This window comes from Lycium barbarum, chromosome 8 (genome assembly GCF_019175385.1).
Source record: "Lycium barbarum isolate Lr01 chromosome 8, ASM1917538v2, whole genome shotgun sequence".
In the NCBI taxonomy this organism is placed as follows: Eukaryota; Viridiplantae; Streptophyta; class Magnoliopsida; order Solanales; family Solanaceae; genus Lycium; species Lycium barbarum.
This window is the reverse complement of record NC_083344.1, coordinates 36004321-36018732: the sequence shown is the minus strand read 5'-3', so window position 1 is coordinate 36018732 and position 14412 is coordinate 36004321. Positions and strand designations below refer to the sequence as shown.

At 38.3% G+C, this 14412-nt stretch overlaps 1 protein-coding gene across 1 annotated transcript; it reads left to right on the top strand.

The window, feature by feature from the left end:
• Positions 1–8780: 8780 nt before the first annotated feature.
• On the top strand, positions 8781–12139 carry LOC132606119 (THO complex subunit 4A-like). The gene is made up of 5 exons (XM_060319464.1): positions 8781–9137; positions 9208–9309; positions 11237–11305; positions 11391–11563; positions 11734–12139. Exons 1-5 carry the CDS (start codon positions 8970–8972, stop codon positions 11885–11887), a joined length of 666 nt encoding a protein of 221 aa, XP_060175447.1. The 5' UTR covers positions 8781–8969; the 3' UTR covers positions 11888–12139.
• Positions 12140–14412: the final 2273 nt, after the last annotated feature.

The window sequence follows — 14412 nt, the reverse complement described above, 5'->3', positions numbered from 1 at the left end:
CTTAAGATAATACTTGGCTACCGAAATTTCGGCAGCACTTCCCCTGTAAATACACCATCCCCAAAGTTCAACTCGGTCAATTTTTAATCAACAACAATCCAGGAATTCAACCCAGCCAAACTATCAACATAATATCAACAACCATACTAACAATTTCCATATTCAATCCAAGATACATTATAACAACATAATCAATTTACTACTTCCTTCAAAACCTTCCAACTCCAATAAAACAATAACAACCTTATAATATACATTCCAACAACACCATACTAATATCATTACCTTCCATACATGTAAGAACATAATATTCAATTTATATAATCTTCCAAGACAAGCCTCCAACTACTAATACTTCACTGAGCTCATTAGGCTTTTGTTAGCAATATAGAATCCACACAACAACAATCAATATACTAAATAAATTAACTCATCTTCCTCCACACCACACCACAACTACACGGCTAACATCATGCACACACAACTACAACCTCTCCAAAATCATTCAACTTCCATTATCAACATAGCATCCACAACAATAACAACCAAACACTAGATAGAATAATTAAAACATGATTCATACACACACATAGGCATGCACGGCCACACACCTATATTCTTGTTCTTCATGAATTTCACTCATTTTTACACACTACAACATGCACAACATCCATAACATATAAGAAAAGGATGAACCCTTACCTTCTTCTTTGATTCTCCAACTTGCTTGAATTTCCAACTTATGAATTTGTGTTTTTCTTGCTTCAATAACAACTTTACTTTGTTAAGGACCCTCCACTTGGTAGAAAATGATTTTTGAAGGAATTTTTGTCAATTTTCTTGTTGGTTTTTGCACTTGGCCGAAATGGCCTTGGAGCTTTCTCTTGCTTTTCTTGTTCTTTTGTTTTCTTGAAATGTCTAGAAGGTGTTGGAAATAAGATGACTAAGTCATCTTTTTATTTATCCATTAAGATCCAAAGTGGGCTAAGCCCACTCCAAGTGGGAAGGCCAACATGGCCCAAAACATAAGCCCATTTTTTTTTTGTACTTCATGCCAAATTTTAATTTTTCCAATTTCCAAATTTGCCCTTCGTCTTCCTCCATAATTCCACGAGTCATATTGTGAATTTCCCTTTATGCCCTTGACCTTTCTTAATATTCCCACTTCAAAATTTTCATAACAACTTGTATGCCAAACAAAATAAAAAAATAAGGCCTTGCTTGTCATCTCCCCGCAATTATCTTAAATTATCCAAATGTGCAAAATACGGGATATAACATATTCTTTATGGTTACCTTATTTAGCTGCCGATAATCAATACACATACGCAGCGACCCGTCTTTCTTTCTTACAAATAATACCGGGGCTCCCCAAGGCGAGGTGCTGGGTCTGATGAAGCCTTTTTCTAATAAATCCTTCAGTTGCTCTTTCAATTCTTTTAATTCTGCAGGTGTCATTCTGTACGGGGGAATAGATATAGGCTGAGTATCTGGCAGCACATCAATAGTGAACTCTATCTCTCGCTCCAGAGGAAGACCTGGAAGCTCATCCGGGAATACATCTGGAAATTCATTAACCACTGGGACTGACTGAAGAGTCGGTGCTTCTGCTTTCAAGTCTTGTACTCAAACTAGATGATAAATATACCCTTTTCTGATCATCTTCCTCGCCTTAAGGTATGAAATAAACTTACCTTTCGGCGATGCTGTATTACCTGCCCACTCTATAACTGGTTCCCCGGGAAATTGGAAGCGAACCACCTTTTTCTGGCAATCAACATTAGCATAACAGGAAGCTATCCAATCCATGCCCATAATAACATCAAATTCAACCATATCTAACTCCACCAGATCTGCCTTAGTATCTCGGCCACATATAATTACAGAACAATCTTTATAAACCTGTCTCGCTATAATAAAGTCCCCAATTGGTGTAGCCACTTCAAATGGTTCTATAGGTTCGGGCGTTATTCCAATTTTTCTAGCGACGAGAGGAGAAATATATGACAAAGTAGAACCTGGATCAATCAATGCATAAACAGATCGGGAGAAGACCAATAATGTACCTGTAACAACATTTGGTGACGCCTCCTGATCCTGCCGGCTAGCCAAAGAATATATACGGTTCGAAGGACCGCTAGTACTGGAAAATCCACCACGGCCTCTGCCGCGACCTGCTGGTGCTGGTGCTGGTGTACCCTGCCCCGTAGGGCGCATAGCCACCGAAGAAGATGATGACCCAACGGCTGATCCGGTAAGCTGCGCTGCACCTTCCAAATTACCCTTATACGGGCACTCTCTCACAGTATGGCCCTGGCGGCCACAAGAAAAACAAGCACCTGTAGCACGGTAGCACTCTCAAGGGTGGTACCTCCTACAATAAGAACTCTGAGGCCTGGGTGGCCTTGTCTGACCGGAACTCCTGTCTGTCCGCGAACCTGAAGCCCTGGAGCTCTGGCCTGCTCCTGAATACCCCGGGCTATCAAATCTCCTGCCTGAGAACTGTGGAGGTGTGCTCTGTGCCGGCTGGGAAGAATGTCTGCTAGACTGCTGCTGCTGAGGCTGTCTACTCCGAAACTCCCCAGAATACCCAGCTGATCTGGCCCTCTTGGGCTGCCTCCGGTCCTGACCCCTATCGGGCTGATGCCCCTTATGCCGGTCCTCCATACCCTGGGCGTGCGCCTGTATACGGGCAATATCCATCCCGGGCTGAGCGGCCATCACCAGACAACTATCGACCAAATAACGGTCCAGCCCCATAATATACCGGTGCATCCTGTCAGTCATAGTAGCTACCATAGCAGGTGCATATCTGGCCAATGAGTCAAACTCTAGGCTATAATCTCAGACGCTGCGGCCCCTCTGTCTCAGCAGCAAAAATCTGTCGGCCCTAGCCCGCCGCAACTCCGGAGGCAGAAAGTGGCCAAAAAAAGCCTCAGTAAACTCATCTCATACTGTTGGGGGAGCGCTGTCGCCTCTGGATAACTCCCAGGACTCATACCAATTAGCTGATACATCGTGCAACCGATATGAAGCCAACTCAACTGACTCGGTCGCAGAAGCCTTAATCAACCGTAACGTACGCTGCATCTGCCTGATAAACTCCTGGGGGTCCTCTTCGGGCTTTGTCCCGAAGAACTCTGGAGGATTACAAGTCAGGAACTCACGGGCCCTCGAACTATCACGTCTGTCTGCATGATCACCCCCAAGTCCGTGCCTATGAACCTGCCCTGCTATCAACCTGGTCAACAACTGGACCGCATCCCTCATGGACCTATCCTCCGCCCCTGGCTGTGGAGCCGGTGGCTCGGGCACTGGAACTCCGAGAACTGGCGGTGGAGCCGCCCCCTGATCTATAGCTGCTGCTGCTCCAATCCCCTCTGGTGGTGGCGGTGTAAAGGAGTCCTCTGACTGGGACATAATCTCAGCACGGGCCCTGGTAATCCTCTGGGCCTGGCTAGTCTCTCCCGCTGCTACTGACTTGCCCTTCTGGGCAGCTGTCGCCTTTTTCGGAGGCATGGCTGAAAACATAACAATTAGTTAGGGAGAAGTCATCCTGATAATACAGCTCTATCGCACGATCTAAGATAAGAAGGAAGGGTAGCATCCTAAATGTCCTGTAGCCTCCTGTTTATAGATGTGGTGCACAAGACACCGATAAACAGGACTCTACTAGACACGGTCTGTAGACACTCCGAGGACGAACCGCTCTGATACCACTTTTGTCACGACCCAACCCCGTAGGCCGCGACTAGTGTCCGTGCTGGACACCCGTACGTACCCAGTAACCCAAACCAGCATATAAACAGAATATACAGATATAGAAGGCGAATAGCATTACTAATTACCACAGATAAACAGATATAACGCGGGGAAGCCGATAAGGCTATCGCAGAACATATCAACCCAAAACATATACACAACCCACATGTATGTCTACAGACCTCTACGAATAATAACAGAATCATAAGACGGGACAGGGCCCCGTCATACCCCTGAATAACATATATATGTACCATAGAAAAAGTTTGTACCAAAATATAGGCTCCGGACAAGAGAGCACTCCAAGACAGCAGAGTAAAATCCTAAGCGGGCGGATCAGCAAATCGGTCGTCTGTACCTGCGAGGCATGAAACGCAGCCCCCGAAGAAAGGGGGTCAATACGGAATATGTACTGAATATGTAAAGCCTGGAGTACAGTAATAAAATCATGATCGGACAGAAGGTACAGAAAATGAGCATGATGTCCAGAATGTTAAAATGCATATTTATAAAACATAAATAGTGTATGCAGAAACATATGCCATATTCGGCCCCGTTAAGGGACTCGGTGAACAGAACGTGGTCGCCACCCCGACACTGGCGCCACAACACGCCATACTCCTGAGTAGGGAATAGCTCCGTAACATATCATATCACATCAGATGGCCATATCGTATCATATCATATCATATCAGAATATATGTACATGGCACAGCATACTCCACAACCCATGTACGTGTATACCTTCCCCCTCACATCGAGGCACGACGAACAATGCAGTGGATTACGCTTGATAACATATCCTGGCCCGGGCTCAGTGAAGGAAACATTGAGGCATCCACGAGTTGAGTAATGAGAAACTAAATGCAATATAAAACATAATACATTTACAAAGACTCGAGGGGATATCTCGAATAACAAATCTTAATAATAAAATCGCACGATAATCATAGTGCGTGTATTCCGGATACCACAATAGGTTACGTAAAGATAAATTTTTTTTTCTGGAATCGTTTCCATGTTCCAAAATAGTTTACAAGACTCAATGGAATATTTAAAACAATTGTCGTTTAGTAGTTAGAAGAGTAGTTAAAACGTTCCCTTTAATATCGCTCGAAAATAAGACAATAATACAATAGGAGATGAATCGGGAATAGTGGGCCCACTTCGGGTCAACTGAGGTGGCGTACACAAATTACGTATATCGAGCTTTATGGAGTAACTTATGAAAGTTTTTAATGTAGTCCGTTTCCATTTGGGCAAATCGTAGGTATTTAGGCAATTATTTCATCAAGGCATGAAATATTTAATTCAATTCTGTTGAATGAAAAAGGGTCAAATTCAAACTTGGATTTCTAGGAATAGAGTCGTCCCCGAGGCTCATATCCAAACCTATTATGTCTAAGACATGCCAAGAGAAGGAAAGGTAAAGCTTTACATACCTTATTCGCTCCTTACGCTTCTCCAAACTCAAATCTCGTTTCCTCCAAAATCTACAATTGGTCACAATTACCAAATATCAATTACAAGCCTTTAGGAATTCAGTCTTAACTCATACTTGTCTACAGAAATTTGGGCAGCATCTCCCCTATACATACAACATCCCCGAGAATTTAACTCGGCCAAAATGTCAACAACAGCACCCACAACAACACCAACATCATCAACAATCGAAGTAAAACACATTCTAACATGAATAGTCTTCTTTCCTACATAGTGCGACAACTTTCAATCTAACTTCGCACTTCCAACCCAATATCAATGTTTTCATATTCATTTACTAATCAAGATCATTCCAATACAATTCGGAAGCATTTCATATCATTCTACAAAATATTTACGAAATATACAAAAATTCCACCAAAACCATAATTCATTCGAAACCTCTAATCTTCGACATAAATATTCATAACACATTTTCATCTTCCAATTTCATTAACAATAATCATAATTCGCACCTTAACAATTTCATTTTCATCATCACATAAATCTACCATAAAATCACAAAACTTCTCATAACAACTTAGCAACCAATCGTTCATGCTAATATGGACTAGCATCCTTCCAAATTCACCAATCAACATAACAATTCACCTTTAGAATTCCACTTCCATAATTACATAAAAACTACATTAAAATCACATAAGTTTCTATAATCATTTTCAACAATTTTTCATGCCAACTTAAACCATTTTTCCTCCATTTCCATCACAAGGCTTCAACAACACAATTAACATAAAAAATAAAATTCTAATCATCCCTATCCATGCATACCATTTTCGGCCATACACATACATACCTATAACACAAAATTTTCATACTCTACATTCCTTTCCATATTCTACAACACATATATATATTTCTTCCAAGACAAAAGAAGTAAAATCTTACCTTTTTCTTCTTAGCTTCTTCACTTGTCCAAAGTGTTAAATCGACGAAACAAGCGGCCTATCTTCCGAAACAACTACACCACGTTGTAGAGGGTCCTTGAATTAGTAGGAATACCACAAGAAAATAATTTTAGGAACAAGATTTCAAGGGGTAAAATTTTTGGAGCTTGGCCGAATGGCCTTGGGTTTTTCTTGCTCTTCTTTCTTTGTTTTTCTCCTTCTCTTGTTTTCTCTTGAAAGTTCTTGTGATAAAGACTAATTTATCACATGGTTTTTTTTTTTTAAAGGGACATAGGTTGGGCTAGCCATGTGGCCGGCCACCCCATACAAATTGGGCCCTATTTTCTCTTATTATTTTTTAGCCCAATTGGTTATGGATCTTGTTTTGTAATTCCCAAAACTAATTTCCAAAATTTCAATTTTGCACTTGGCCTTCCTCCGTATTTCCACATCAATATTTTTTTCATGAACTATATATATATTAAATAAATTCAAAATATGGCCTTATCCCTTATAAGTCACAATTATTTCAAATTTTTCGAATATGCGAAATACTGGATATAACACCTATAGCCACCTTTTGTTCCTGCAACATTTCAAATATCACATGTAAGTTAACTTCCTCTATGACATCCGGTGCCTTTTTGGCCTGTGCCCGAAGCAAAGTTGCTGAATTATTGTTATTCAAAGGATCTGTGGTCGGAAGGGCGGCATTCTCCTGATTGACGGTGTTCTGGCGGTTAAGGCCTTCGGTCGATTTGACAGCATTTGGGTTGGCGGGTTCAGCAGGCGGTCCGTTCGGGTTTGGTAACCCGCTGTTGTTTTAGTTTTGAGCGACTATTTCGTTATTGTTCACGTGCCCGGAATGACCATTGCTTACCATCTCGAACGTATCTAAAACGCAAACTTTCAAAGAACAAGTGAAAAAGGAAGTAGCAAATTAAACCACCACAATTATCCTATGCCCCACGGTGGGCGCCAAACTGCTTACCCTAAAAAAACGAATAACAATTAATTTATAAGTGGTTGATAGGATATGTGGTTAGATTAATTTATAATATAAGATTATAGCAAGTAAATGGTAATATATTGATAAAGACTAGTAAAGAGAACTTAAGAAGACAAGTTTGTAAGCTCTGAGAACTGGTCCGGTTTGGAGATTGCTTTCTTTAACCGAGCCAAAACACTTAAGGCGGCATCCGTACGGTCTGACACCCGTACTGTTGTCAGCGCAAATGGCGGAACGGTCAGATGACGCGTGTCTTGCCCCATAACGGATTCTCCGAGCCTATGTTGAGTGTGTTCGCCTCAGGCTCGGGATTTCTGTGCCCATCAAAGTACCTTCAGTTTTGACACTGAGTTGAATGAACTCACGACCCTCGGTCTTCATTCCCATCAGTGGCCAACGGCCTTATTCTTCCTCGGCTGTATATCGGACAACTGTAACATTTACCCCAGTTCTTGTCTTGTACAAATCGAATCGATTTTTACCGTATACAATCTGTATCAAGTCAACCTCTTACTATTTGCGCTTCAAGCTCTATAGAATAATACAAGAAAGAAAAAAGTTTTTTCTTCCACCGAGTACTCCAAATTAGTATCTTATGAGAATACAAAAAGCATTTAATTGTAACGATCCGTTAGGTGGTTTTGAGCATCAAAAGTCCTTTTCCCTAAATGAAATTTCCTGTAGCTTACAAAAAATTAATATCCCTTCCGTATTAATGTAAGTGTCATCTTTCCTTTTTAGACAACTATTATAATCATTTTCTAAGACAACCAAAAGATAAGGCTTAGCTTATACTTGTGAAAAATAATATCCCCTTCGTATCAATTTAAGTGTCTTATTTTTCTTTTTAGAAAATAATTATATTTATTTTTAAGAGAACCTAAATGGAAATTGGGTACTTAAGCAATACGGAATAAATGGGTTATGTATTAATAAAGTGAAATCAGGTAATTAAAATGAAAATTCGGGTAATTCGTTAGATTTGAAGTAAATTTTAAAATTTTGTTAATGGTGGAGATAAAAAAATTTCACATATTGTAACAAAAGATAAATGCGACTATTATTTTTAAATAGTAGTCGAAGTTCGACCATTTTTCCTACTTAAATTCCCGTACCAAAAATCTTCCTTCACTATCGTTCGAGAAAATGAGATCTCTTGTCCTTTTACAATTTAAATAAAAGAAAATTATTATGAAATAATAATAAAATATAAGGCAACAAAAAATATAGTCAAAGAAGTTGGGTGGGGGAGAGAGATTTTATTCCTCTTCAAACTGCGGTAAAAATGAAATGAATTGACTTTCTATTTATAGAAGAAAATAAGTTGTTGTGAAGCTTTTCAAGAAGATTGCAAGTTTGAACTACCTGCTTGATTGCAAGTTTATTCAATTACAAGTTTATCCAAAAAATCGTGTATTTAAATAAACATTCAAAATACGGTATATTTATAACTAAAATAACCTTTTCAAATTTTTTATGAGATTCTTCTAGATCACTTGTGTGTAAGAAATAAAGATCTATTTCGAAAAGGTCATAAAAATAAAAAATTATAAAAGGCTAAAAATCCATTTTAACTGTGCGTGAGATACTCCATCCAGTTGATAATTTCAGCAAGGACAAGACGGTAAAATGAAAGGGTAGTTGGTCTTTACGGAGCAGGCGAGCCAGCTGTTATCCATGCACCACTCAACAATCTGCTATAGTACTATTGACAGCTTTTCCCTGTCGATCATCGTCCCTTCGCTATACTGGCACATTTCACTATATATTCTGAAAAGCCTTCTTCTTCTGGACTACTTGAGTGAGAAATGGCTGACTCTCTGAACATGTCGCTGGATGATATTATCAAGAAGAACAAACAACAACAAAAGGGCCGCCATGGTGGACGTAACAAAGGTCACACCTCCGACGGCGATGAAAAGCGGCGGCATGTGCGAGTTTGTAGGACTAGAATGACGCCTTACTCAATGTCGCAGGTAGGTGTTCCCTCTTCCTTCTACTCACATTCATTCACAGAAAGTAGTTTTAGCCTTGTTTGAAATGCAGGAGCGAGACTTGATGAAGATGGCTGGAGGAGGGGATCATGTTCATGGAACGAAGTTATTTGTATCTAACCTCGATTACGGCGTCACCAACGATGACATCAGGGTAAACACTCTCTCCTTCTTCTTTTTTTGCCATAGAAACCAAATCTTTTTCAACTTGGAGTTGTGTTTGCTAAATAGTTTTTTGCAAAAAAATATTTGGTTGTTTGAATGTATAGAAAGTGAAAAACCTGTATTTGGAATTTTCATGGCCAAACCCTCATTTTATTCTGGAAAAAAGTGAAGTATTCTCATGGCCAAATGGATCCTAAGTTAAGGTGGATTTCCATTGGGTTTTTCTCTGCGGTCTTGTACTATGCTTTTTGTTCTCTTAAATGTGCATATCCTGGGTCTAACGTCAAAGAATTTCTATTGTGGAGTAAAGTACTTTTTGAAAAGTACAAAAGATTTGTTAAAAAAATTGAAGGTGCGTTCGTATTGTTGAGATAACTCTGCTTAGAGTATTAACTTGTAGAAGATAATTGTTGGACCCCACAAGATCATACGCATTGACGGGTGTTTGGTATGAAGGAAATTAAAATGTTGTGGGTTTTTCACTTAGTTTCTAGTGTTTGGTAAGTAAGCAAAACAATTAGTATATGCTATCTAGCAAAACATTATGTGGTGAGGTGGGGGTGGATGGGTGGGGAGTAAACAATCAATTTGGAATGTCACTTATGAAACTTGATTTCCCTAATTAGGGAAGTCATTTTTCTCATTGTTAAGGAGCTTATTTTCCTAGAGAAAATGTTTTTTAAGAACATTTTGACCAACCAAACACAAGAAAATTGGAAAACCTCCCTACCAAACACACGCTGAATGATGATATGGTTTTACTTTATGGCATGGATATTGGTCAAACTTAAAGTGTTCTTGGTGCTTCACTGCCTAGTTAGCAACCTTATCTACTACTAGTTTACTCTGCTTATGAAGTAATTTTTTGTCTGTTTACTCATTTCTATGTTGATGAATGAACAGAGAATTTCTGCGAGATTGACTCCGTATATAGATGTTGTAGCCCCTAATATCTATTGATACTGCCTGGAGCACTGGATGGTGTAAAACGTACTAGTATGGGTTATTAAAATATTTTCCTATGTATACTGTGTTGTATGTGAGTCTGTTATCTACTATTTGATTTCCTTATCTTCAATCTCGTCTCTTCTCGATTTAGTACTCTGTTTTGAGTTCAAAGCTTTTGATCTCAAATTGTAGTTGCAATACTGTCTTGATGGGATGTAAAATAGGGAGGGGTGGGGTAGGGCAGGGAAGACCTTGACGCGCTAAAATTTTAACCCGCCCTGCCCTGCCTCGTTTAGCATTGTGCCAAAATTTTGTCCTGCTGCCCCGTTTATGATTTATTTTCATTTTGCAATATGCTATTTAATACATCTAAAGTTGACATGTCAATAAAAGTTGTCTATGTATATCAGTTGAATAAATTATAGTAAATTTTATCAATGTTGTGTAGTCTAAAATATTAAATGAAAAATGTATAAGGAGATAATCTTTGTCAAATGATTGCTCATCTTTATATATCGTGCAATTTAACAGTTAACATAGAAATTTATTACCTGTAGCAAAAAATATTCCCCTGGATATATCATAGAGGTAACTGTGTACTATATCTTTATTTTTTCACTTATTCATAGAGGTAAAGAAGCACGTCCTATTAAATGAAAAGCTCTTAGGCTATCACACATATCACTGATGCTTGTAGATGGAAATGTTTGCATTATAGTTGGGAAATTACGGATAACTTAAGCGGGTCACATCTTTAAACCCAAATCAGCTATAACCCGGATCAGCAACCTGACTGCCCCGCCCTAATAATTTTAAAAAATTTGTGGCAGCTCCCTGCCCTACTCTGCCCCGCCCTATTTAACAATTTTCCGATCCCTGCCACATTGCCATCCCTACTTTCTTGAAGCAACTATTCTGATGAGAAGTCCTGAAACAATTATAACCTAGAGCTATCTGTTTTTTTTCAGCTGCTGTTTTCAGATGTTGGTGAACTTAAAGAATATGCGCTGCATTATGATAACAGCGGCAGATCAAAGGTACCTTAGAAAGACATTTTCCTGAGATATGTTGTGTACTATATATATATATATATATATTCATGTTGAGGAAATTCTTGTATAGGGAACTGCAGAAGTGGTTTTCACATATGCGTCTGGTGCTTTAGCTGCTATAAAGAGATACAACAACATACAGCTTGACGGTAGACCAATGAAAATTGAGGTGGTTGGGGTGAATGCTCCAACTCATCCAGTGCCTATTTTTGCATCAGCAAATTTGCAAGCAAGTTTCCAGAGGTAAAAGATCAGTAAGGATTCATATTGTCCACGTTTTTACAAGCAACTAATAACTCTTGAGTGATAGTGGCACAATAGATCATTTGGAGCTAATGATTGGGTTGTAATTTCCTTACTAATGAGCCATTGCCTACTTGTAATGACTTTTAGAGAATTGTTTTTGCCTGCAGACCTGGAGGAGCAGCATATGGAAGGGCTCGTGTAGAAAGAAGCCATCATAAACCTGTCTCAGCTACAGTTTCAAAAAAGAAGAAACCTGTCTCAGCTGAAGATCTTGATGCTGATTTGGACAAGTATCATTCTGATGCTATGCACATTAACTAATTTCTCATCTTTTTTGTCCTATGGCTCTGTTATGCCATGTTCTAACTTGAGCCTTTTGTCCTAGATGGAGAAAACATTGACATCATTTAATATTGTAGGGTACATAAATAGCTAAATACCAGTTATATAAACTTAGCTCACTTTGTTTGGACGTAATCTGGATATACTCCTCCTCACTATTATATCATCTTTGCAGGAGGATTTAACATAGCTCATTTTATGGTGATTGTACAAGGTTTTTCTTGCATTACACATTGTTCCCTCCAGATTCTTTAGTTTTGTGCTTACTCTGTACCGCTTGTCAAGTTAGTGTTGCAGAAGTTTCTAGTTGGTTAATGTTCGTGTTTCAATGTTTGGTCTAGATCATCCCTCTGGATTGGACTGTTTTAATTTCTCTATCAATTTTCTAGTGCCTACTACCATAGCTTATTCTGACAAATCTTCTCTTTAATTTGTGTAACCTTTTTGTCACACTCACGGCAACCCTCATTTCTTTATCCTCTTGATTTGATTTGTTCTATTTTTAACAGGCTTGCCAATTATAAATTTACTAGAAATTCGCCAATATGGCACGTGTGATGCATATGCATATTAATTTCTTTTGTCCAAAATTATCTGTCCTTTTGCTTTTAAAAAGAAATTGCATCGTCCCAGAATTTCTCTAGTTTCTTGCCAGGGGAACTTATTACTTCCGGCCTCCCATTTTATGTGAATATGTGACTATTTGAAGGGTCAAACTATTTTCTATTTGATTATAGTTTTCTTCCGCATTTGTTTGAAATATTTTGAATCATTAGCTATGCTGATTTGGAATACTTTTTGTGTAGTTTTTAAATATGTAAATTTTATTTTTAAATATCTGAAGAATCAATATATTTAAATTTAAAGTGTTTTGACTTTCGTATTTCGAACCCTTTCACATAAATGGGAACAAAGATAGTACTCTCTAAACAACTCGATAATTCTTTGATATAATAGCTATGATCTAAGAGATCTACTTCATTTTTTAAAAAAAAAAAAAGTTAAAAATTCTTCAATTGAGCTTTATCTGCAGTTCTTAACATTTTTCATTTAAATAAAATGAAACTTAAATTTGTTTATACTTGTGTCTGAACAAGTTAGAGTATGTAACTCGGACAAGGAGTGTAATTTTGAGTGTTAAACCTTGAAGACCGAATGCCTAATATAAACTTGTGAATAGTACTTCCAAGAGTAATGTGCTATGAAATGAGTTACAATTTTGCCATCTAGGATAGTACTTTTACGGTGGACTATAAGGGGATCAAATTGATCATGAAATGCCTTTCGAGCAGTTGAGCTCAGAGAAAAAGGAATATTTTGATTATTTCTTCACCTGCATTCCTACCCCAACAAGGGGAGTTTCCAAATTTTGCAACTTCTCGACTGTGGTAGTAGATTCAATCAACGACTAAGAGATAAAAGAAAAATGCATTAAATACATTCAGTCTAATCATATTTTCTTAGAGCTAAAAGGAATTAGAACAAATTCCGTTTCCTTTCAAAATAATTTCAATTTGACGAACACTACCTTTAGCTTTGTCACAAAATTCATTCAATACACAAACAAAAGTCAAACGTTACTCTCCAAAGTATGTGCACCTAAGCAAACTATTGAGCTGGCACACTGATACGAACAGGAAATAAAGTGGGTGATTTTCTAGAGCGTTGACATGGGAAATGGACCAATCAGCAAGTGACACCTGTTAAGTAACTAAAAAAAAGCATTTATGTTGTTCTCCTTTGTGCTATTCCCCTTTTTTTTTTTTTCAAATTCCAATCACAAAATTTTAAAGAAAAAATCCTCAGCATGTCGTGTCAACCGCCATGGGAACAACCCTCAACAACGTGGCGAATGTGCAGCGCAATCAACCCAAAAAGAGAAACTAACTATAAAATTCATCAGTCTTTATTTTATAGGTCTCTCTTATATTAGATGGAATCTGGAATGCAAGTATAAAAATTCCTCTCGTCTTAACGATGTTGTGTTGTTGCAGCTAAAGGATCTATGCACCAGATGAAGTTATTAATGAACTGTAGAGAGCAAAAAGTGTACTTGGAAGCTTCAGTAAGTGTGACAAGTAAGAAGAAGCTAGTGGTGCCCAAGCTCATATAATGCCACATGAAAGATATGGAATCACTGGTAGAATGGATATACAGCCAATTACTTTACTCTTGCTCTCTGAAAAGGTCAATGATGGATTCGAACATTGATCCTTCAAATGATGCCAAAAATCTTTAATTTGAAGTTAATTTCCACTACACATCATTTCACAACCTCTTACTCCGCAACCCCCAATCAAATTATCCAAGAGCAAGGGTGTGTTTGGTATGGAGTAAAACATTTTTCAATTTTCTCATATTTGATTGGTAAAAATGTTTTGGAATACATTTTCTCTAAGAAAATAAGTTCGGTAAGAATGAGAAAAATGACTTCCTTAATAGAAATGAGGAAAATAAATTCTATAAATGACATTTCAAGTTTATTGTCTCTCCCCACCCACCCA

Excerpts from the sequence above, each read along its gene's own strand:
- LOC132606119 (XM_060319464.1), top strand. The coding sequence starts at position 8,970 with ATGGCTGACTCTCTGAACATGTCGCTGGATGATATTATCAAGAAGAAC. Across the intron at positions 9,310-11,236 it reads TCACCAACGATGACATCAGG|CTGCTGTTTTCAGATGTTGG; the intron begins GTAAACACTCTC and ends GTTTTTTTTCAG. Across the intron at positions 11,564-11,733 it reads TTGCAAGCAAGTTTCCAGAG|ACCTGGAGGAGCAGCATATG; the intron begins GTAAAAGATCAG and ends TTTTGCCTGCAG.